This window comes from Crocodylus porosus, unplaced genomic scaffold, assembly GCF_001723895.1.
Source record: "Crocodylus porosus isolate Cpor-Errol unplaced genomic scaffold, CroPor_comp1, whole genome shotgun sequence".
Lineage (NCBI taxonomy): Eukaryota > Metazoa > Chordata > Crocodylia > Crocodylidae > Crocodylus > Crocodylus porosus.
Window position 1 is genome coordinate 11,657,894 of NW_017728886.1, and position 21,205 is coordinate 11,679,098.

A 21,205-nucleotide genomic window follows, 5' to 3' on the forward strand; every position below is an offset into this window, starting at 1 on the left:
AGTGGAGGACACCTTTTTAGACTCAAGGCATCCTCCATAACTGTGGCACCCTGGTTGGGCATCACTGGGTTAGCTGATTTAGGGAGGCAGTGGCATCTCTGTCACTGGAGATGCAGCTAAAAGCAGGTTGGACAAGAAGCTGTTGGGAATGCTTTAGGCATAGTTGATAATCCCTTGGGGACAGGCTGATGGGCTAGCTGACCTTGTGAGATCCCTTCCGGCACAGTTTTCTCTAAGGGTGGACTAAGGGGAAACATACAGAACAAGGAGCAATGGTCTCAAGTTGCAGCAGGGGCATTTCCTTTCATGAGGCGAGTAATAAAGCACCAGAACAGGTCACCCAGAGAGGTTGTGGACTTTCCATCCTTGGAGCTTTTTAAGATCCAGATATACAAAGCTTTGTGTGGGATGATTTAATTGGGGATGGTCCCACTTTGAGCAGGGGGTGGGACTAGATGACCTCCTGAGGTCCCTTCCAACCCTAATTTTCTATGATACACACTCAAAGCAATTTCAGACTGCCGGAAACTGGACGTGTAATCATAGCATCGTGTAACAGCCGACTGCCTACCTTGTCTCCACAGGCAGGGTGGAGCTGTAGTTTTGTGCACTGCTCCCAGCACTGACAAGGCAGGGACTTGGGTTTAGGTCCCAGCACTGCCAGAGTGTGTGACCTCCTGTAAATCACTTCAGCCTACATCTGGCAAGGTTTTTAGGCGCATTCTTCTGTAGGATTGAAATGAGCCCGGTGACAACCAAGAGGACACTTCTTCCTCTGTCTCTCCGGAAACATTACCCTTGGCAGGACTATCAAACACCTGTGCACTGTCTGGCAGGGAAAGTTTAGCAGGACATAAAGCTTGAATCAATAAGCCAGAACCCCAGGCTTCTGAGGCAGAGAAATCCTGAAAGATCGACTCTTTGCTAATCTGTTTGTCATCAGAGAGCATTTTGTGCCCATGCTAAACAGCTGCAAGCACATCAGGAGAGCAGTAGAACCAGTGAGGGGCTCTAGATGAGCATTTTGAGGACTAGTGAGCAGTGAACCTAGTTGGATTTTATGCTGTCTTTTTTTGGTTCTGTATCATTGTGCTTCCATGGGACTGCTCCCAAGCTTATAGTTAGGCATGTGTTGAAGTGGATGTGGGCTGCAGTCCCCCCAAAATGCCTGTGCTCTAGGATTATCCCATCTTCCACATCTCTCCTGGCTTTTCACTGTAGATCATACTTCCATGTCCCGCTTTGGCATTGTCTCTCTGGGCTGTCCCTCCCTGCCTGAGGCATCTTGCTGCAGTAAGATGAGCTGCTCCCTGGATCAGTGATCTGTGGGGTGGAGAAGACAGTACACTAAATGCATTCAGCCCTGATGTCTGCAAATCTGCAGCAAGTGAAGGCAGGATTTCAAACCTGAATTCAGCCACCTAGGAGGAGCCGTCAGGCTGAGCAGAGCTTCATATAAAATGCTTAATTTAGAAAAATGCTTGGAAAGTGATATCAGCTGGGTGGACAGGAAAGTGAAAATTAGCCATAGAGGGGCAGATTGTGTCTCAGGAAAGTATGCCAGCCACAACTTTGCAGGTGGGAAGGACTTAAACTATGCCTGGATGGCATATTTCCCCCCCCACCCCTCCTTCCCAGGTATGTCTTGCTGAATGGCTGCCTTTTCTTTTCCCAGATCTGGATGTACAATGAAGATCATGAGCTAATCTTAAATAATCTCCTCTGCTTGGATGTGTCAGAAACTCGCTCCTCAGATCCACCCCGGCTCATGAAATGCCATGGCTCCGGAGGGTCTCAGCAGTGGACGTTTGGGGTGAGCGCTCTGCAGCAGGGGGTTACGTGGGTCTGTGTCTATGGTTGAGGTCCAGGGCTATGCTGACAAACCTTGATCAGGGTGATGTTAGGGGGGCTCCCAGGGACTTGGTTTCAATACCAAATATGGTCAGTTTAGCTTGGCAGTCTGTAATGGTGCAAGCCACAATGCAGCATGTGCTAGGGAGTTTCTCTGGCATCTGAACTGCAAATGCAGACAAGTCATGAGCTGGGCTGTAAGCCCCACTGATTCCTTCTCCTTTACACACATCTGCAACTGAGTTAATTGTTCTTTACCCAAGGTAGCTTTGTTCTCATCACTGGAAAGTATTGGGTGTGACTGGAGGGTAGAGACAGACGTCACCTTACATCACATTTCTGGCACCATAGAATTTCTTATGGAGGCACAGACAGCGAGCAAATGGACATCTCTACAGCGCTGGGGTGCAATAGAGGCAGTGTTAAATAGGGCCACTTTATTGTGGTCAGGACATCTGTTTGGTCTATGGCAGGAGAGCGAGCAGCCCAGAGCTGCCTGCACTCTCCAGTTGCCTCGGGCAGGTGCTCTGGGGGCCTGATCCTGTGAACCTGGGGAATTTCCACTCAGGATCAGGGCTCTCAAGCCCGTGGAGCACCTGCCGGTTTCTCCTGTTTGTATAGACATCTCCCAGGGAATCTCAGGGCACCTCTCCGTAAGCAGGAAAATCCAGGGCTCTGCACTTACGGAGACCTACCCTGGGATGTTCACTGATGTGTCTTCGTAAATGGAAAACCCCTGTGCAAATCCTGGCATGGAGGCAGAGTATCCCCCTGGCACCCCGTTTCTCCATGCCAGGACCTGCACAGCCCCTTGCCTCCGTGCGGGGACTAGTGCCAAGTCCTATGCCTACCTGTGCTTCACATGGAGGCATGGGTCAGCATGTAGGCACAGGGCGCTGAAGAATCCTTGGGTCCCTCCCTGACCATGGCCTCTGCATGAGCCATGGGTTGCAGCTAGGAGGCAGGAGGAAGAGGGGAACATGGTGAACCCCTGGGCAAGGGCACATGTTGCCTGTTGGTACACATCGTGCCCCTCCCAATGTGGGGCAATGGGTGATGTGTCTTTTGCCCAATAAAGCAGAGCTGCTGTGGCAAGATGTGATCCCGCACAACTTGATCTGCTTTACAATGTCAGTTTGTGCCCTTGAATTCAGTACAGAGTCCAGCCCTCGATGTCTTGCTGTGCTGGCTCCACTGAATCACCTACCTAGGTTTAGGCCTGATTCCCCTTATGGGATCTACCTCTTGCCAGAAGCCCATCTTCTCTGATGCCTGAACATTAGGCACTAATGCTGCTGCATCTGGTACATGCACAGGAAAATGCCAGCTGAGCACATGCCTGAGTGCAGAGTGGGGCTTGTTTAATGCCATGTCACTGCTGAGTCTCATGTTTCAAGTGTTCTGCCCAGACAGAAGCTATTCAGGGATCTAAGCTTTGGTCCAGTGCTGGAAGCCAGGTGATAGGATGTGCCATGCCCTTCAGTGTACAGGGGACAACCAGCTTGCAGCTGAGCACACTTTCTTTGTTGAAGGTACAGTGTGCAACTCCCATAGACCTGAGTGACCATCCAAACCACGCATGGCTTTAAAATACAGTCCAGTCCTGGGGCACCAGTATCATGTAGTTCAAGGGTGGGCCAGATGTGTCCTGCCAGGCCATTCTATCCCGCCCATGGGGCCCCTAAAAAATTTAGAAAATTAATATTTATCTGCCCTGGCTGCTTGTCATGCAGCCCTTGATGGCTCGTCAAAACTCAGTAAGTGGCCCTCCGCCCAAAATAATTGCCTGCCCCAGATGTAGTTATTGTTGCATTTTTCTCTTCTCTCCAGAAGAACAATCGACTCTACCAGGTCTCCGTGGGGCAGTGCATGAAAGTTGTTGATCCATTGAGTTATAAAGGGTATGTGACCATGGCTATCTGTGATGGCTCCCTTCCTCAGCAATGGCATTTGGAGAGCTGACAAGCCAGTGGCCCAGATGCTATTTGCCAAGATGAGTCTATACCTTCAGCTGTTGGTTTCCAAGCGATTCTAGAGGGCTCGCAAGGAGCCCTTGGCTGCTATCCCCGATGCAAACTGGATTGTGTTACATCAGTATTTTGCCCCATGGACCTGTGTGCTTGAGGAGACTCAGATGGACGGCTGAACTGGACTGGGCAGATGCAGCAGCTGTCTGGCTCCAGAATCCCAACCCCCGTAGAAGTGCAATTTATCACCAGCTCCGCAGATTAGCCTGGATCCTTGAGCTGTGCTGACGTAAGAGGAAATAATTAGAGCTGTATTATTTGAATTGTGGTAAGATTTTAACTCTGTGGACCTTTGTCATGACTGTGATGAGACAGAAGTTCCCCTTGCACATTTCACGTGCAGCAGCACGTCAGTTCACAATGTCCATCTGTTTGAATTATTTCACCTCATCTGGAATATTTTTGATTCTTTTTATCTCCTGAAAATTGCCACTTGTAATATTTAAATTTTAGTTCCTTTAATATGCAGTTCTAGTACGTTTCCCATAGGTACTTTTTGCTGTCAGTTATCATGCAGGATTGAAGACAGGTGATGTCTGCACTGATAGCTGGGGCTGACCATAAGGTGTTCCTCCAGCCCATACACATGGACACTTAATCCTGGAAGCCGCTGAGCCAAGTCCCTTGAGGTTGTCCAGCTTGACCCTGGAAGCTCTGTTGAATTTCTGGCTAAGAGACGGAGCTCACTTTTGCTGTCCTCGGAGCCCTTTTGGTTTGGCAGCACATTCAGAACTCGATCTGCACGGCTGAAAGCCTTGAGAGCAGCGCATCTGCCAGCAGCAACCCTGCAACTCCATGCAGAGACAAGAAGTCTGCCAACATGCTCCTAGAAGGTGCAGAGTCTGATATGATAAAACTGAGGAAAGGAAGCTGAGGGTCACCTTGATGTCACCCTTAGTATCGGTGTAGACTCACCCAGACTTGTATTGCAAACGTCATTTCACCGATTCATGACAGCATCTATATTTAAAATAAAGTATTCCAGTTTTTTAATAAATTGGCATTGCTGTTTGGTCTGTGGTCTTGGGGTTCAGAAGTGCAGACTGCAAGAGATGGATGGAAACCAAATCTAAGTAACTTGGCCTGTGCCAATTACGATACCTTTGTCCAAGAGATTGAAACGGGCAGTTTTGGAAAACTGCTTGTAGGGAGAAGGGAAGAGAGGCACAGAGATATGCTAAGGGACTTGCCCAACGTTACAAAGGGAATCTGTAACAAACACAGGCTCCTGAGTTTTGATCAGCACCTTGACTCCAAAACTATCCTCCCTTTTCCTTTCTCCAAGTACCTTCCCCCTCCCTCAACCTGCATCCTCCTTCCCTATTTCCTCTTCCTTTATTTTGACCTGTGTTGAGCTAGAGCCCACCACAGTGACACCTCTCCCCTGTCCCAATATTGAAGCGCGGCTGGATTAGTATGCAACCTGAGGTGCAACTAATAGATTTCACTGCCGTAAGACATCTGCAGATCTTCAATGCAGCAACAGCCTTCAGGAGAACCTGGGCATCAGAGTGACATCGTCATTACTGAACAGTTATGGTCAGTATTGATCCCATGCACCACAGTGACACCTGCTTATCAGCTTGATGAATACTGTAGTGCTGATTTAACTATCCAGGCAATGGCTTCCCTCTGCTATGCCTGGATTTCACTAATGTAAAATAAAATTTCAACTAATTCAAGGCTTGTTCCATCAGTAACTCCCTTCTCTGTGTGTTAGCAGGTAGTGGGTTCAAGTTCCACACTTCCAAGATCATAACTCCTCTTACCTAGCTTACAGGTGAACTTGTGAGTGGGCTACTGATAAAAAGAGGCAAGAGACAGGTCTACAGCCAACCCTGTTATTGCTTGCACCCCAAAACACAAAACCAAACACTCAACCCAGTCTATCTGGCCACTCATGACAGGACAATATAGATTCTTACCTATACTGGCTGGAGACAAGAGGGAGAGAGGGTGGCAAGCAGGCTGGCTATAGGTCATATTGACATTGCCGAGTTCTCCAAATTTCCATCTAGTCTATACCTTTATTCTATTCTAATAAATCTGCTCAGATTAGTTTAATTTAAAACTTGTTTAGCTGAAACTTTTGGGATTGGACTGAAGTGACCTTGGAAAGCGTCAGTTAGTTGGTATTTATGTCCTTGGGAAAGAAGAAGGGAGTTTCTTACTTTCTTCCTTCAACAACCATGGAGGTTGTTTGCCACCATCCTGTCGGCTCGTCACCTCAGCTTAAGATTTGCACTGACAAGGGCTGCTTTATTTTTACAACACATCCAAGAAACTTAACCAAAATGCAGGTACTGGAGAACACCAGCATTTAATACATTTGGTTACATCAATCGCTACCACTAGCATTTTAAGGTGGTCTTTTACAAATCTCCTTGCAGGTCTTGTGCTCTGTTTAACTGTATTACTGCTTTAGCTGGCTATATTGATGGCTTCCTTTCCTCTGCTGACCAAGCTGATTGTCACCTCCACAAAGCTTTACTTTGTGGTCACTCATAAACAGGCTTTAGGGCCCTCTGCTATAGCTACAGCTTGGTATAGGTGCCTTGAATTTCTTCCCTGATGATTTTTTTCTCATTAGCAACTTCTCTTCTCATTCTTCTCTAATGGGGGGCCACCTCCCACTGCCAGGACTTGCCGTCAGCACCACATTTCAGCACAGGCCACCAGAGAAGTTTTCCCAACACTGCAGTTCTACTCCAGCGAGCAATTTTATTGGTATTCAGACAACAACTTGGTACACGTAATTATAATGTCCAAGTAATTATAGATCCAGGGCTGCTGGTAGGAGAACAGTTCAATTGCGACAATGCGGTCATTCACCAGAGCATCAGGGTGAGCTGAACGAGAAGCTGCTAACAGAAGAAAATGATCAGGTAAGAAATTTCTCATTCTGCAGCACAGCTGCTCCCCTCATTCCTCACTAATGGGAAGCAGCGAGTGCTGACTCACAGAGGGAGAGGGGAAAGGCGAAGTGGAATTTTAATTATTACTACAGAAGTATAATTGGCAGAAACAGGCATTTCCCTCCTCCTAGTACAGGAGCCTTGCAGTAAGGACTAATATGGAAATTTGTCTTCCAAAGTGCATATACTGCTTTGTGAACCTTTCTGAGCTGTAGCAAGTATAAGGGTCTAAGACAGTGAATCTCTAACATGATGCCTTGGCACACTGGAGTGCCATGAGATCCTATGCAGGATTTACAAGATAAACCCAGAGATTTCACACTGGAATTGATAGCGTCAAAAGCACTCTGACCTGTTGTGGTCTTCCTGAGATCTCTACAGAAGAAGTGATCTAGTTTTACACAGTCAAAAAAAAAAAGCTGGGATTTTCCCAGGGGCGACTTAAGGCTGACAAGGTTGATAATCACTGGCCTAGAGTGAGAATTGTGCTGGCTTGCTCTGTGTTATCTACACCACACGGTCACCAAATGACCAGCAGATATGAATGCAGACCAACACCTTTTGCATGGCATCAGGGAAGTGGTTCTGTAGGCTCAGGTTGTATTTTGAGACAAAATCTGCCAGGCTTTGGCCTGAGTCATTACACCAGCAATATAAAGGGTTTAGACACAAGAGGTCTAATGACCTTTAGACACAACAGGTCATTTAACCTTTGCTAGCCTGTGGATTTTGTGCAACTACTGAAAAAACATATATGGCTTTTGTGAAAAGCTTCTCAGGCTCGAAGGGATCTCAGGTGGTTATCTACTCCAGCCTGCTGCTCAGGCCAGGATCATCCCTGTCTGAACCATTCCAGAGAAGTATTTGTCCAACCTCTCTTTCAAACCTCCCAAGGATATCCATCCACAGCCTCTCTAGGTGCCTGGTCCAATGCTTGACCACCCTCAATCTCCAGCCTGAATTTCCTTTGAGCAGTGATTTGATTTGCCAGTTCTGCCAATGAGGTGGAGAGCTCTGCATCCTCAATGACTAGTTTCTCTGAAGTCTCCCCCAACAGCTTGTTTCTAAATCTGAGGTATTTGTTCACAACGACTGGTTGCTACTCATAGGTGCAACATGGCTCTCTTGTAGGCGCTGCTTTAGGAGCCTTTGGTGTTGTCACAAGAACATTATGGATTGGGCCACAGAAGAGTCCAGAGTCTCTCACTGCAACAAGGACAATAACCTTGCCAATGAGCCACCCACTGGCCACCTAGTACGTTTACCTTCATTAAACACTTGAAAATGTATGGCTGCTAGTGGAGTCCGTGGCATCTCCGTATCTCCTCTTGTCTATGTTCTTAGGACTTTCTGGAAAGAAACTCCCTTCTGATGTAACTGTGGCTCTTGCTAGTGGGGCGACTGCTGCATGAACCTTGGGCTGTCCAAGTGATGAAAGTTCTGTGTGTGTTTCAACACAGCATTTTAGTTATAACCTTTCATTTTTTCCAGGACTCTCCCCGGATGTTTGCAGGTACGAAGTAGCACACTTTGTCCCTACCTGGGGACCCCCTACCAGGGCTGGAGGTTCAAACACCTTGACTGTGAGAGTCACGTGTTGGAAAATCTGAACTCTCAAGCTGCGCCACTGCCGGAGGGCAGAGAATCTGCAAACCTTCGGCTGAAAGGCACGCTTAGTTGTGGGAGGCTGAAGGTGTCCGGATTCCACGGCTAGGAGACATTATCCATTAGCGAGGGGCGAGGACAAGAGCTCTGGGACTTCTTTCTCCTGCTGCTCCCAACTGCGGTAGACAGTGTCACTTCCAAAACCCAGCTGAACAGAAGAGACTGCCGAGGAGTAAGGACCAGCTGCTTGTGGAGAAGGTTCCCAGAAAAGCAGTGGCCCTACAGCGCACGCTGCTGGCATCCAAATGACCTGTAATAGCAACATTTCACTACAGCCCAGTGAAGCCTGGGTTAACTGGCTGCTCTACATCCGCCAGGACATAAGCGCACCTCAAACGCCGATGCCACTGCATGGAGAACCAGAAGAGAACGTTTGCAATGCTTTTCGACACGCCGTGTCTTGGGTCCCTAGTCTGGATGCCTGGGGGAGATACAGATTTGAATGCTGTGAAGGAAGTAGTGGCTAGAAAAATATTTCAATCATTTTCTTGCTTCTGGTTCTCATCAATAGATCTTGCACTCTGGAGAACACCGCTGTGCGGAAAGTAAGGTGAAAGAAGTTCACAATTTCCCACCTGAGGAGGACTGGTCAAAAAGCTGCTTGGATTTGGGTCCCTTTACTAGACGACGATTCCTGCTGTTTCTGTTGTTGGTATTTTCTGCGCTCTTCTATGGAAGACATCAACATCAAATGCCAGCACCCAGAAAGTGTCTGGGATTGAGTCCATGGACATGTAGGATATACTTAAAGATACAGCTAGGTTTAGAAGAAACCTTTGGCAATGTGGGTAGTGCCTGGGGGCTCTTTAGTGGTTGAGGTAATCCTGACACCAATGCAGAATGGCTATTCCCAAATGAACATGTGGAAGCATTGTGTATAGATGTAAAATATTTTTATTTGTAAATGCTGATCTTCTAAATCTGTTTCCACAAATTCCAAAACCCAAAACACTCTGTATACTTCAAAAAATTCTTTTTTGCCAACATTAGATACTATTATACAGAACAGAAAAAAAACGGTAGGACAAATACTGGTAGGATGTTGGAATATTGTACAAGAGAAGAAAAATATTCAAGAAACAATTTCATACAGCTATCAAGAGAAAAATATATACAATTGATTTTTCTGTAAGATAAAAATACATCATGCCATATACATTACAAGTTCCGAACTGTATTACTGAATATACCAACAGTTTACAGTCCACTTTAATTGTGCACACAAAAAAAAACTTCATTTTTTTTTTATATTTAGCCTGTGAAGTGTCAGTACCAGAATTTTAAGTACAAAATAAAAAGCTAACCTGGTTCAAAATGCTGATTAAGTTTCTACAAGCAAACACAAAACAGTGTTTTATTTTTTTAAAGAAATGTAAACAAAAACAATCCATACAAACACATCTTTAAATTACATTTTCCAAAACCCTATTGCCAGAGTCCTGCAGCTGCAAGCACAATTACAACTAATTTTTTTCCTTGTTTTTTTCCTTTTAAAGAAGAAGGCTATCGTATTAGACTTAAGCTCCAACTACATGATTCTATTCTGTTTACATGATTTAGTGTAAGCTGAACAGTCACCTAATCTTGACTACTTTTGCTGAAGAGGAAAAACCCCTGTTCAGCCTCTATCTTGGGTGGTTTTAGCAATTATTCACAGTTATCACAAATTGTAATCACAAAAAAACCTGACTTAAGAAATAGGGATGCAACAATATAATACAAATAAAATAAATCAGTCTAAATTACCCAAACAGCTATAAAAGTCATAGTTGTAATATACACGCCTTCTACTAGGCTTAAGGTTTACTTAGAAAAAGTACTAATAGACCACAGGTGAGCCTGCTTTAAACATAAAAAAAATAAAACTTCTCTTTAAATTGAGATTTTGGTTATTCCATAATAACTGTAATTGAAGGTTTAGTAATACATGAGATCATATTGTAACATCCCTATCAACGTTTTATCGTGAGCACCCGAACTGCTGCAGAGTCTGGTAGCATTTGGTCAATAACTATTTTTTATACTGTATTTTTTTTTCTCAAAATATTTACACTTTTGTACAAAGTAACAGGGTTTGTTAGTTCTGCAGGTAACAGCAGCAGCTTGGCTTTCTTCTAACTTTTTTTAAAAATAGCTTCATTCACTTATTCAATAATAAATACAAAAAGTTTCTCTTATTTTACAGAAATCAAAAACTACAATAAACTGACTCATGGAATCAAGTATTTTAAATGTATTTTAGTGCAAGTTATTTTTCCCTTAGCTCTATCCCTAAGGAAGTCGCTTCAGTACATTCCTTGTTCAGTGGTGTCTACTTTTATTTAAATTTTTTTCTTTAATTAGAGGGCCTGCCCCTTTATCAAATAAGGCTGTGGCCAGCACTTTGGACTTCTCCCTTTCGCTGGTGATTTCAGTCTTACATTCATATATGCCCACCTGCCTGTCAGCAGGTCAGCCATCGGTTCTTTGCCCAAGTTAAACAGTTTCTCCTTAGTGAGCTCAAAAAACAAAAGTGCTGGACCATTCTGTAATTCAGTTTAACCTCCGTGCGTCTGGGAAGTCAGACAGCTTCAGATTTTGCCGGCTTGCTTCTGGTGCTTGTATTTTTTAATTTCCTTCTTTTAATGCTCGAGTAGAAATTAGAACTTCCAGAAGTGATTTTTTCCCTCCTCTTCAAAAAGGTAATCTTCTATCGACAAAATCGAAATGTGAATCACTTCTTCCTAGGGACAAGCAACCCTCAAAGACAGCAAGGAATGCATTCTAGTTCATCCATTTGCGGCAGTTAACAGCTCCACAGTGACATGGAATCTTGTGCTGGTCATCTTCAAAATCAAACTTATAGTCGTAGCAAAGCTGGAAGAGAACAAATGGTCGAGTCTGGTTAGGAGAGGCTTAACGTGCAGGATAGAATTCAGATCCTAAAGACCTGGACTTGGTTCCTTACCCACTGTTGGAAACTGAACAATAGTTAGAACTGAAGGAAGCGTCAGACGCTACCCTTCTTCCTGACTTGGAATAAAACTGTCTGCACTTATAGTACAACTTATACAGACTCTTCCCTACAGAAACAGTAAAGCCAAGCCACCAAGTCCTACCTCCTCCCCCTTCTGGATTCTCCTGCTGGAACTAATGATAATCTTGTGTCCTCTTTCAAAAGTCACCACCTCAGCCACACAGTTGGGTGCACATGAATGGTTGATATACCTACAAAATAAAGAATGGGAAAAACATCATTTTAAGCTATGTAAGTTGAAATAAAACTGAACCAAACCTCAGAGGGACTTCACTTTTGGCATGAATTGATTTTCCAGTCCAGGTTACCCTGGATTTTGATTCTTTACCTAGAAAAACATCAAAAAATAATCACAAGTTAAAAATGTCCATTTTTTTCCTACCACTTTACATGTGCCATGAAACTGTTCATCAGGGATAGGGAGAGTTAATGAGAAAGATGGCATGATCTCAGTGGGGTAGTGTGAAGACTTGAATGCACCAGCTTAGAGAATAAAGGCCAATGGAAAAAAGCACAAAATGGAATCCCTTCAATAACAGCCAGCTAAGGGAGCGTGGCTAATTTCCAAGAATGAGATCAGAGTTCTCTGTAGAGCCACCCACCTTGCAGGACCTCCTGTCAGCGTAGCGTCAATGACATGATCATTGTCAATGCGGAACATGTACACTCCACGATTCTGGAAAACAAGAGTGGGGAGGGGGGAAGAGCCTCTTGAGATTTTACAAGGGAAGTCAGTGATTAAAACAAAGCAGCGACGTGGGATGTCTCCAAGTGTTTTTCAGTTCACAATTAGACATGGCCCATTGGCTCACTAAGGGAACAGCAATTCTTATATTTCACCTAACATGTGGATGTGGGACACTACCATTAACCCTACAGCTTTATGAGGGAATGGAGGGGCCATAAACACAGCAGAGGCAACCTGTGATTTAATATTCCCCTCCAGCAACATGCTGTTATCTTGGACATCTACACAGCCTTTTACAAAGGATTTTGAAATGCTTTACAAGAGCTGAGTAATTCTCACAATAACTCTGTGCTCTACAGAGAGTTTAAGCTTTACATGTTAAAGTGCTCTCTGACAACTGAGGCTCTGATCTCAGTGATGCTCCTTGTATATTTGCAAAGTGGGTCTACTATTACCTGCTTGATGGGGGTGCTGTGAGGCTCAACAAACCCTGTCAGCAATCGTGAGCTGAAAGGCGTTAGACTAACTAGTTAGTCTTTAAGGTGTCACCCTGCCCTACTTTCTGCCTGACTTCAGACTAATGTGGCTAACCACCTCTCGAGGAATCTAAGGGGTGTTAGCTGCTTGAGTTCATTTAGCAAGTCTGTGGAGAACAGAGTCCAGGACTTTTGCTTTCTAACCCCACCTCGTAATTAGCCAACATCACCGTCTTGCGTAAGTTCATGCATTCATCAATATTCCCAACACCTACACATTTCCTAGTTTCTTGTGTGAATACCTGGAACAGGAATGGCAGCAGTAGTAAAGACATAAATAATATACAGTACCTGAGATTCATAAAGCTTCTCTTTCCTGTTTGCTACCTCATTACGGATGATAGTTCCAATATATTCAATGACCATGGTGTGCTTTTCAATGTCTCTAGCAGCATATAAGCCCAGGCCCTACAAGAAAAAAAAATACTGGGTGATACAAAATTTCAGCATCCATGAACATTTATATTTGATCCCTATGTCAATCTTCAAAACCACTTTGAAAAAAATCATGCAAAAAACAGACAATGAAAAGTATAAAGCAAGACAATTAAAGAACATGAAAGTCAGAAAATGCAAGCAGAAATCCATTGATACGTATTCTTTGGGTTTTAGAGCATACCCTCTGAAACAAACAATGACATACAGAACAACACATTTACCCAGAAAAACAGGAACAACTAAGAGCACAATAAAGCCGGAATTAAAATAATAGATTTTTTAAAGTTTAAAGGAGCAAACAACCTGAATTGTACATTCCTCGGTTTCTTTGCATCTGTATTTCCATTTATTTATAATTTTAGCTATCCAACGTCAGGATGCAGAAATAGTTTTCCTGCATCTGAATCCTTATGTTTGAGAAACATGAAAATTGCATTGAAATCATCTGCCTTTCAGACCAGTGATCCTCTGGGCTTCTTACTCTAGAGCTTTTTGACTTGTGTAGAAATTGTAAATTCTTTGAAAAAGAAACTAGTGCTGTCTATGAGCTCCAGTACATGTGGTAGTACTTTAGTCACTTAAATATCTGTTCATAGTCCAATCTAGCATATACAGCACCTACATACAAGGGACAGCATACAGATTTTGCAACACATTTCAAGGAGTTGAAACACTTGGCAGGATGCCCCCTAAGATAATAAATTAATCACTTAATTTTATCAATATGAAAAAATATTTTACTCAACATCCCGGTCACCCATCTTTTTGGTTAGACCTCCAAATTAGCTGGGCCCAAAAATCACTACTTGATATGCCCATGATGTTTCCATCACTGCTGCTTCAAAGACTCCAGATATTTTAGTTTCTTCACTAAACTGCAATTCTTTTGAGAAAGTAGTTAAGTGGGCCCAAAATATTGGAATTCAATTTTCCAAGATAGTGCATCAAAAATTAAACGAAAAGCAAATCTCTGTTATAGACCGTTTGCAGAAACAGTTCACCATACACATGCTACTTGCACCCTTCAGGGAAATGTATACGAGATCAAATACGTTCTGGTGCATTTGAAGAATGGAGCGATGTTGCGACTGACCTGAATCCGAGAGCGAGCCAGATACACGTTGGACTTCCATTCTGTCTTCATCTTCCGGTACTGAGAGGACTTGGAATGGACAAACTGCTTACTGTAAGGCGCATTCAGCTCTCCCGTAACTGTGCTCTGAAATGACTTGGATGTGCTGGTGCTATTCAAGGTGTGAGGCCTGTGGGAGTTGGGCATATAACAGGAAAGAATACAAGACAAACTGAAGATTTCTCTGAATGCAACCACAAACCAAATTGCATTAAAATTTCTTTCAGACAAACACACACTTAAAGCCAGCTAGCGTAGACAACAAAGCGCTCCCCTTTGTTCGGGCATGCACATACACAGCCAAAGACAACAGGGTTTGTAAGCAGCAGACAAAAGCACAAATAACCCTAGGCGGCCTAGAAACCCTGGGCTGTACTATGTGAAATTAAAACAAAATACCTTAACACAAACCTCTTGACATGGGTACTCATTTTAGGCTCGGCACGGGCACAGCCCGTGGGGTTGATGGCAAGAGGAAGTTCCATTAAAGGGTTGCGGCCATATCGGAAAGTGTAATTTTCACAGGCCTCAACCCCAGGAAGCTGGAAGAGATCAAGTAGTCGCATGTTAATAGATTGAAAAATCAACAATTACACATGAAAGTCTTCTAAATCCTGGGTTCCAGTAAAACAATCTGAATAGCTCAGACTTAAACTTAATGGACTAGTTTCTGGGCAAGGCTTCTGTAGCATTTTCTTTGACAAAAATGATTCTTCTCTACACTATAAGATTAGTTTGTATATGCAAATATATAGAGATAAATTACATTTTAAGCAAGGCTGCCTGTTCCTCCGGCCAATTTCCCACCAAAAATACATGGTGGGTGCCTGAGACTGCGAGTTGGTCCAGAATGTCAGGTACCTGCCCAAAAATGCACTGTTTTTGGTATCACTGAAATGGAGGCATCTTGTCTAGCTTGTGCTCAGAGATAGGATCAAGTACCTAGAATATCAGCTGTACCTAGGAGCATGCCTGCCAGGTGTTGTCTAACCCATGCTTAAATGTTTTAAGAATTGAGAGTAAATTTTCTTACTTATAAACGACAAAATTTAAACAGCCAGTCTTTCCAGCAAAGATCTGAAAACAAAACCCACTTTACTGTTTTAACAAAAAGTTTTAGGATTTGCAAGATTTTTTTCTGAAAAATTATATAAGATTCATAGAGGGAACCTATTTTTTCACATCTTGTTGTTTCCCTTTCCAGTGTGTGAGCCTTGTCCCAAAACGCTGTGTGCGTGCAGCGTATCTATTTGGTACAGCTAATCCTATCCTGAAAAGGCAGAAAATAGCTTTAAATGGAGGGAGCATCACTACCTACAGTGATTCACGTGGCACCTCTCTGCACGAAGGTCGCCTCCTTATTCCTTAGGGCGGAGGTTCCCAAACTTTTCCTTATTGCATACCCGCTTCCAGATTTACCAGCTGCCCATGTACCCCTACCAGCATACGATGTATATTTTAACTGCTGATACGCCAATTATTATTATAACAAAAATTAAATCTGCCATTACACAAATTTCTCCCATGTACCCCGCCAGAGATGCCTAGTGTGCCCACGGGGTACGTGTACCACAGTTTGGGAACCCTTGCCTTAGGGGAAATGCAGCCTAGTTTTCTCCTCTTCTCTTTCAGCAGTTATGCTAAAGACAGCAGTTTCTCCAATTCCCAGCGACTGGACCTGTTGACTGAGGTTTCACCCAATCATCTCATCACTGGCCGCCCTTTTCTCCAAGCAGTTCCCAGTGCTGTCTGAAGCTTGGAGTATCTCAAGGTAGAAAAGGATTAACTGCTTTTCATGTCCCCCCCAGTAGACTTTCCATTCCTGGGGGCCTTTGACCAGCTTCTAAATGGTAAAGTCACTACAAAGTAGGAGCTAATCTACTTATTAACATTTACACAAATACATGTGTGACCAACGTATCATTTCCATCAGAGATGTTATGTTGTTGTAAAATGTTAATATTTAATTTAAGTAAAATAACAGACAGGAATGGGGGCAATGACTCACTGATTCAGCAATTCTTGCCACTGCAGAGGCTGTCAACCCAAAGAGGTCTTCACCCTTCAAATATCCAGGAAACAGCTGGAGCATTTCAGATTCTTTTCTAACAGAAGCAACGGGCTCCAAGATTTTATCCCACACACCTACATCACCACATGGAAAAACATTACAATGAACAGAACGAAGTCAACAGCTATAGGTTTAGCAAACAAATGCAGATATTAGAGCCAGAAACGATTCTTAAAAAGGCCAAAGAGTGATGTGACCATTGGTTTTACATCAGGATAGATCGTCTTAAAGAAATAAAATACACCAGCTTTGTCAAGTTGAATTAGATAATCTTTTGAATAATTATATGCTAATGAGCATAATTCAAGACAATGTTGCACTTCCATTATACTTCCCTCAGCTCTAAGGAGGGCTACCCACACTTTGTGCTGGGTAAGAATTTTAAGTTCAGTAACGATAAAACGAATTCTTACTCGTGTCATCAGACAGGTGATTTTCTCCTTCTAATTAGATATATTTAAAAATCATACACAAAGTAAAGTTTCCCAAAATAATCAGAATGTTTCACTTCCTTAAACTGATTATTTCTCAAGTGCCTTATGGCGGGTACATGCTGTTATGAAGGGGATTTGAAGACATTGGGATCTTGACCTCTTTCTCACAGCACAAGAAGAGCTGTAGAAACAATATGCTCACACCATGAGAATGACTCGGTCAGTTAGGTATGACACCTCTAGAAATTTTTCAGATGTGTTAACATCGCAGGATGCATCTTTAACCCCTCAGACTGGTGCCCATGTCAGGCTAAGAGTGGAGGGAGAAGACAGCGGGGCAACATGCTAAGTCCTCTTGGACCCAAGGATCCTCTACCCACTAAGAAGCATGGTGCCAGTCACGCTACCGACAAGCACATCCAGCCAGTGCTCATCACCATCGTGTCTGAGCACAAATGGGTCCTTTATTATCCTTTTGGACACTTGAAGCTCTAGTTTTCTCTGACTGATCACCACCCTTCAAATTTTGCACAGCAGCTGAATAACAATGAGGCCCCTTCTATTGTTTGACTTGCCTCATTTAGTTACATGTCCCTGCTGAACACTACAGGGCATTTCTATCCTTATCGGGGTCTGAGTGTACTGTCTACACAGCACCTCCATACCCAAGATGTGACAAACCCTGGTACAATACTGCTGACCTGACTAAACGCATTTTCAATGCTCTGAAATGTGATTAGGTAAAAAAAACAAACCCCAATTTCTTCATTTGACAGGGCTGTTCTTTGCATGGATTCGGCCTCAGCTGTACCTCAGTGATAAAGGTACTCTTGCAAGCAGTGATACAGTTACTCCTTGCACAGGGCTAGGGCTGAGGCAGCTGGAACCCATTCTGTTTTGTGAATCATGCATGTACAGAATAATCTAGTAAAGCTGCAGTCCAATACATCTGCGCAAGTCACTGAAGGCATAATTTGAAGATAATGGGGTTGCACGCACACAAATTGCTGGAGCTGATGTATGAAACAGAAGAAACCAGCTTGACTCTCAGAGCCCTTGCTGTGTTTTCACAGTCTGCAGTGGGGAGCAGGGGGTGGAAAACATTTTTGTGCCATTATTAACTTGAACAGGTCTGATCTGGAGATCAGAGCACCGCAATACAGAGCAAGCCCCAAAACGCCACATGAAGAGATGGTCACCTTAAATGCACACATATTTCTTCTTTCATCCAGTTTTCATTTATATTCCTTGGTGCTTCCTTACGAGGTGGGGATGGAATACAGCGAGGCAACGCAGCGGTGGTTCTGCACCCGGCGCCTCCTGAGATGAGACAGGCACTGGCTACCCTGTGCCCGTCCTAGCAGCACTGCCCAGAGCCCTTTGCGCTGGCTCCAGGAGCACGGGAGGAGCAGAAGGATGAGCTGAGCTAAGTGCAGCCCAGGAGCTGATTGCCCTTGTGCTTTGAGCGGCACACCGAAGTGAAGTGGCAAGTGGGGGCTGGATTTTTTCAGGCCAGCTCATTTCCCCTGCTCCTCCCGAACTCCTGGAGCTGGTAGAAGGGGCTGTGGGGGCAGGTGGCTCTGGACACTGGCATCCAAGTCCCTGGAGGAGGAGCTAGTGGGGGCAGCTGCAACACCCCTCAGGTACAGGCTGGGGGCAGAAATGGGGGAGATGGTGGAAGGACCCTGCCACCCTTTCCTGGCACCAGTGGCCACTATCACCCCCCCCATCCCCCCCTAGGCAGCTGCCTCCTACAGGGGTCTAATGGCTCGCTGCTAAGTTCCCTGCCAGCTCTGAGCACCATTCACCCCCACGCTACCATGCTTTCTCGGGTCCCCGGCTACCTGCCCCACCTGGGAGATCCTTTTAAGGAGCTGCAGGGTGCAAGAAGGTAAACACCACAAGCAATAAAGTTGTCTTTAGGTGCCACTAAATTCTAGAAAGTTATTGCAGGGGTGTCTTCAGTGTAAACAGCTGGGAACCATTCCAATATAGCACCTCCTTATGAAGTGGCCGCAAACATCCTTTGCTCTTTCATTTTATCTGCAGTCCACAATATTGTGTCCCCATTCACTGTAACAAGTCTCATATTTAAAATGCACAGTACAGAATAAAGCTCTCAAGAGACAATTACAGCCTTGACACTTGGGTACAGAAGTTACATTTACACAATACAGATGATCAGAGAGCAAGTTACATTTTTAAACAGAAAAAGCAAGAAAACCATCCAGGAAAACACAGGTGAAATGTTACAACAGCTCTTAGATTAGCTTGCACAGTTGTGGTTACCTTTTGGTGTTGTATCGGAAAGAACCAGATCATCATGACCTTGCTCAATGACTTTGATCACAAACAGTGGAAGCCCATCCTTCTCCTCAATAGAGCAGAGATAGCGACAGCGCCTGTTTGCGTATCGCATGCTCCAGTACAACCGGCTGGCCTCATAACCGATAGGGAAGAGTGCTTTTGATGAGTGGAACGCCTGCATCTGTTGTGGCAGCAGCTGCCCGATAGTGTGGAAGATTAGGCTCCCTACACGGAAAGTGTGGTCACGCTCTCCCCGCTGTACTATGCTGGCAATCTGCCGCACTTCATCCCGCTGAACGTAGACCCGCCTGAACACTGCAAAGTAACTAAGTTCTTGCTCATGAGCTCCCTTTGGTTTGTGCATGGGGCAAAGCATAGTTTTGTCTTTAAAAAACATGCATTGTGCTTTAATGGCACAGGTAAAGTGATAAATATTGGTGCACCTTAACCTGTGACAACTGCTGGTAGCGCCCATTTTGTGACAGAACATGCATTTCATTTGCAAGCCTCTTCGCAGTGCTAGTTCCACATTTATTAAGGCACCAGCCTGTGTCTCATAGACTTCTGTAGACCAAAGAGCACAGTTCAAATGGACCCAAAGGTCTAAGTCAAGGTTAAGCAGCCTTGCTGGTCCATCTGTTAATCCATCACCCTCTTCGTGACAGAAGCAACATTTTCTATAGTCTTTAGGCACAGGGTCAGGCTTAAGGGTTGTGCCCAGTTTTTTGAGAAACTCGTCTATCTCTTCATCACCAGGAGGCTTGAACGATCCTTTAGGAATCACAATCTGGATGCTCCATTTCTTCCATTTCATTCCTTTCCATTTTTTATTAGGAGGTCGACAATCATCAAGACCACTGTGTATTGCTTTTAACCTGGGCTTTAGCTTCACTGTTACCTTAAGCTCATCTGGCTTTGCCTCTACCTTGGCTGCTTCAAATGCAGGAGGGAAGGTGATAAGGGGTGATGAAGGTGGAGATGCTTTTTCCTGGAACTGAGGGAGACAATGTACATCCAAAGTGGAGATGTTGTTGCTGTACTGATGGAATGCTTTCGGTTGCATTTCTTTCATTGGCGACTGTGGCAAGGATGGAATTAATTCCTGGGAAATAAATAAAAAGTCCTTAAAAAGCCTCACACAACAACAAATACCCTTCAGGTCACACAGACAACTCCAGGGTTACGTTTTGAATGCAAAACACTAAGGTAGAAAAACCCAACAAGGGGGACAAGAGAAGCCATTCTGATTCACTGGTAGCATAGTTTGTGTTGGGCCACAGAGCAATACATTTGCTCTGGTTAGATTAACATATATATGGCTTCTTTACAGTTTACAGGGAGATGCATCAATTTCCCTCTTTTTAGAGGCTTAAAAACAAATGGAAACAAAAAATAGAAACGTAGTAAATCTGTCGGTTGTTTCTATTTTAGGAAGTTTTGGACAGTTAACTATGAAGGACTGTTATATAAAAATCTCCAAAATAAAGGTTAAAGGGAAGATGAATAAATACACAGCTGGTTATCTGGCAGAGGGAGAAAACTTGGCATGAAGGACAGAATTCCTTTTTCACCTAGATGAAAACGAAAAAGCAGCTGCAAACTAATTCTGAGTTACTCAACTATCACAGAAGAGCATGTGTACCATCTCCCCCAGACTCCCCTCTTCTAGGAACAGGATGAGGGGACACACGGCTCTTGCCCTACTCCTTTAATGGGGGAACTCAGACATCCAGAGGGGAAGACAGAGTCAGTCCTACACAACAGCTGGGCAACTCAGACTTAGGTCTAAGCAATGCTTTGGGCACCCAGTAGCTGAAACAGAATTCGGCCCAAAACCTGTGCATTTTTCAGGGAAGCTGGTAAGAAGCGGAGTCCTGAATGGCTAGGGGAGGGGGAGGGGTGTCAAGATTCAAAAGGATATGTATATTTTAGAGATAATATTGAGAGATTACCTGAAAGGGCTCAGTGGCCAAATATGAAATCTAACAAATACACTTAAATAGAAAACGATCCATTTGGATACAGCTAACTCCCAATAAAAATCCTTTTTTAAATGGTACTGAATTCCTTATTGTGGTACAGGAAAAAGATTTGAATGAACTGATAAATCCAATATTTATTGCCT

General features: G+C 44.1%; 2 protein-coding genes across 6 annotated transcripts in view; one reads left to right on the forward strand and one right to left on the reverse strand.

Annotated features, from left to right (window-relative positions):
- GALNT11 (polypeptide N-acetylgalactosaminyltransferase 11) overlaps positions 1-4,875 on the forward strand; it is a 73,169-nt gene extending 68,294 nt beyond the window's left edge. For all 4 annotated transcript variants that reach the window (XM_019530386.1, XM_019530377.1, XM_019530367.1 and 1 more), the window contains exons 11-12: positions 1,676-1,813; positions 3,682-4,875. In XM_019530386.1, coding sequence (XP_019385931.1) covers positions 1,676-1,813; positions 3,682-3,813 — 270 coding nt within the window. In that variant the 3' untranslated portion in view covers positions 3,814-4,875. The remainder of the gene's footprint in view (positions 1-1,675; positions 1,814-3,681) is intronic.
- A 4,459-nt stretch (positions 4,876-9,334) lies between these two features.
- The window catches only part of KMT2C (lysine methyltransferase 2C), a 287,322-nt gene continuing 275,451 nt past the window's right edge, over positions 9,335-21,205 (reverse strand). For both annotated transcript variants that reach the window (XM_019530420.1, XM_019530412.1), the window contains 8 exons: positions 19,063-20,182; positions 16,277-16,413; positions 14,668-14,810; positions 14,230-14,398; positions 12,990-13,106; positions 12,077-12,150; positions 11,557-11,665; positions 9,335-11,314 (listed from right to left, as the gene is read on the reverse strand). In XM_019530420.1, coding sequence (XP_019385965.1) covers positions 11,222-11,314; positions 11,557-11,665; positions 12,077-12,150; positions 12,990-13,106; positions 14,230-14,398; positions 14,668-14,810; positions 16,277-16,413; positions 19,063-20,182 — 1,962 coding nt within the window. In that variant the 3' untranslated portion in view covers positions 9,335-11,221. The remainder of the gene's footprint in view (positions 11,315-11,556; positions 11,666-12,076; positions 12,151-12,989; positions 13,107-14,229; positions 14,399-14,667; positions 14,811-16,276; positions 16,414-19,062; positions 20,183-21,205) is intronic.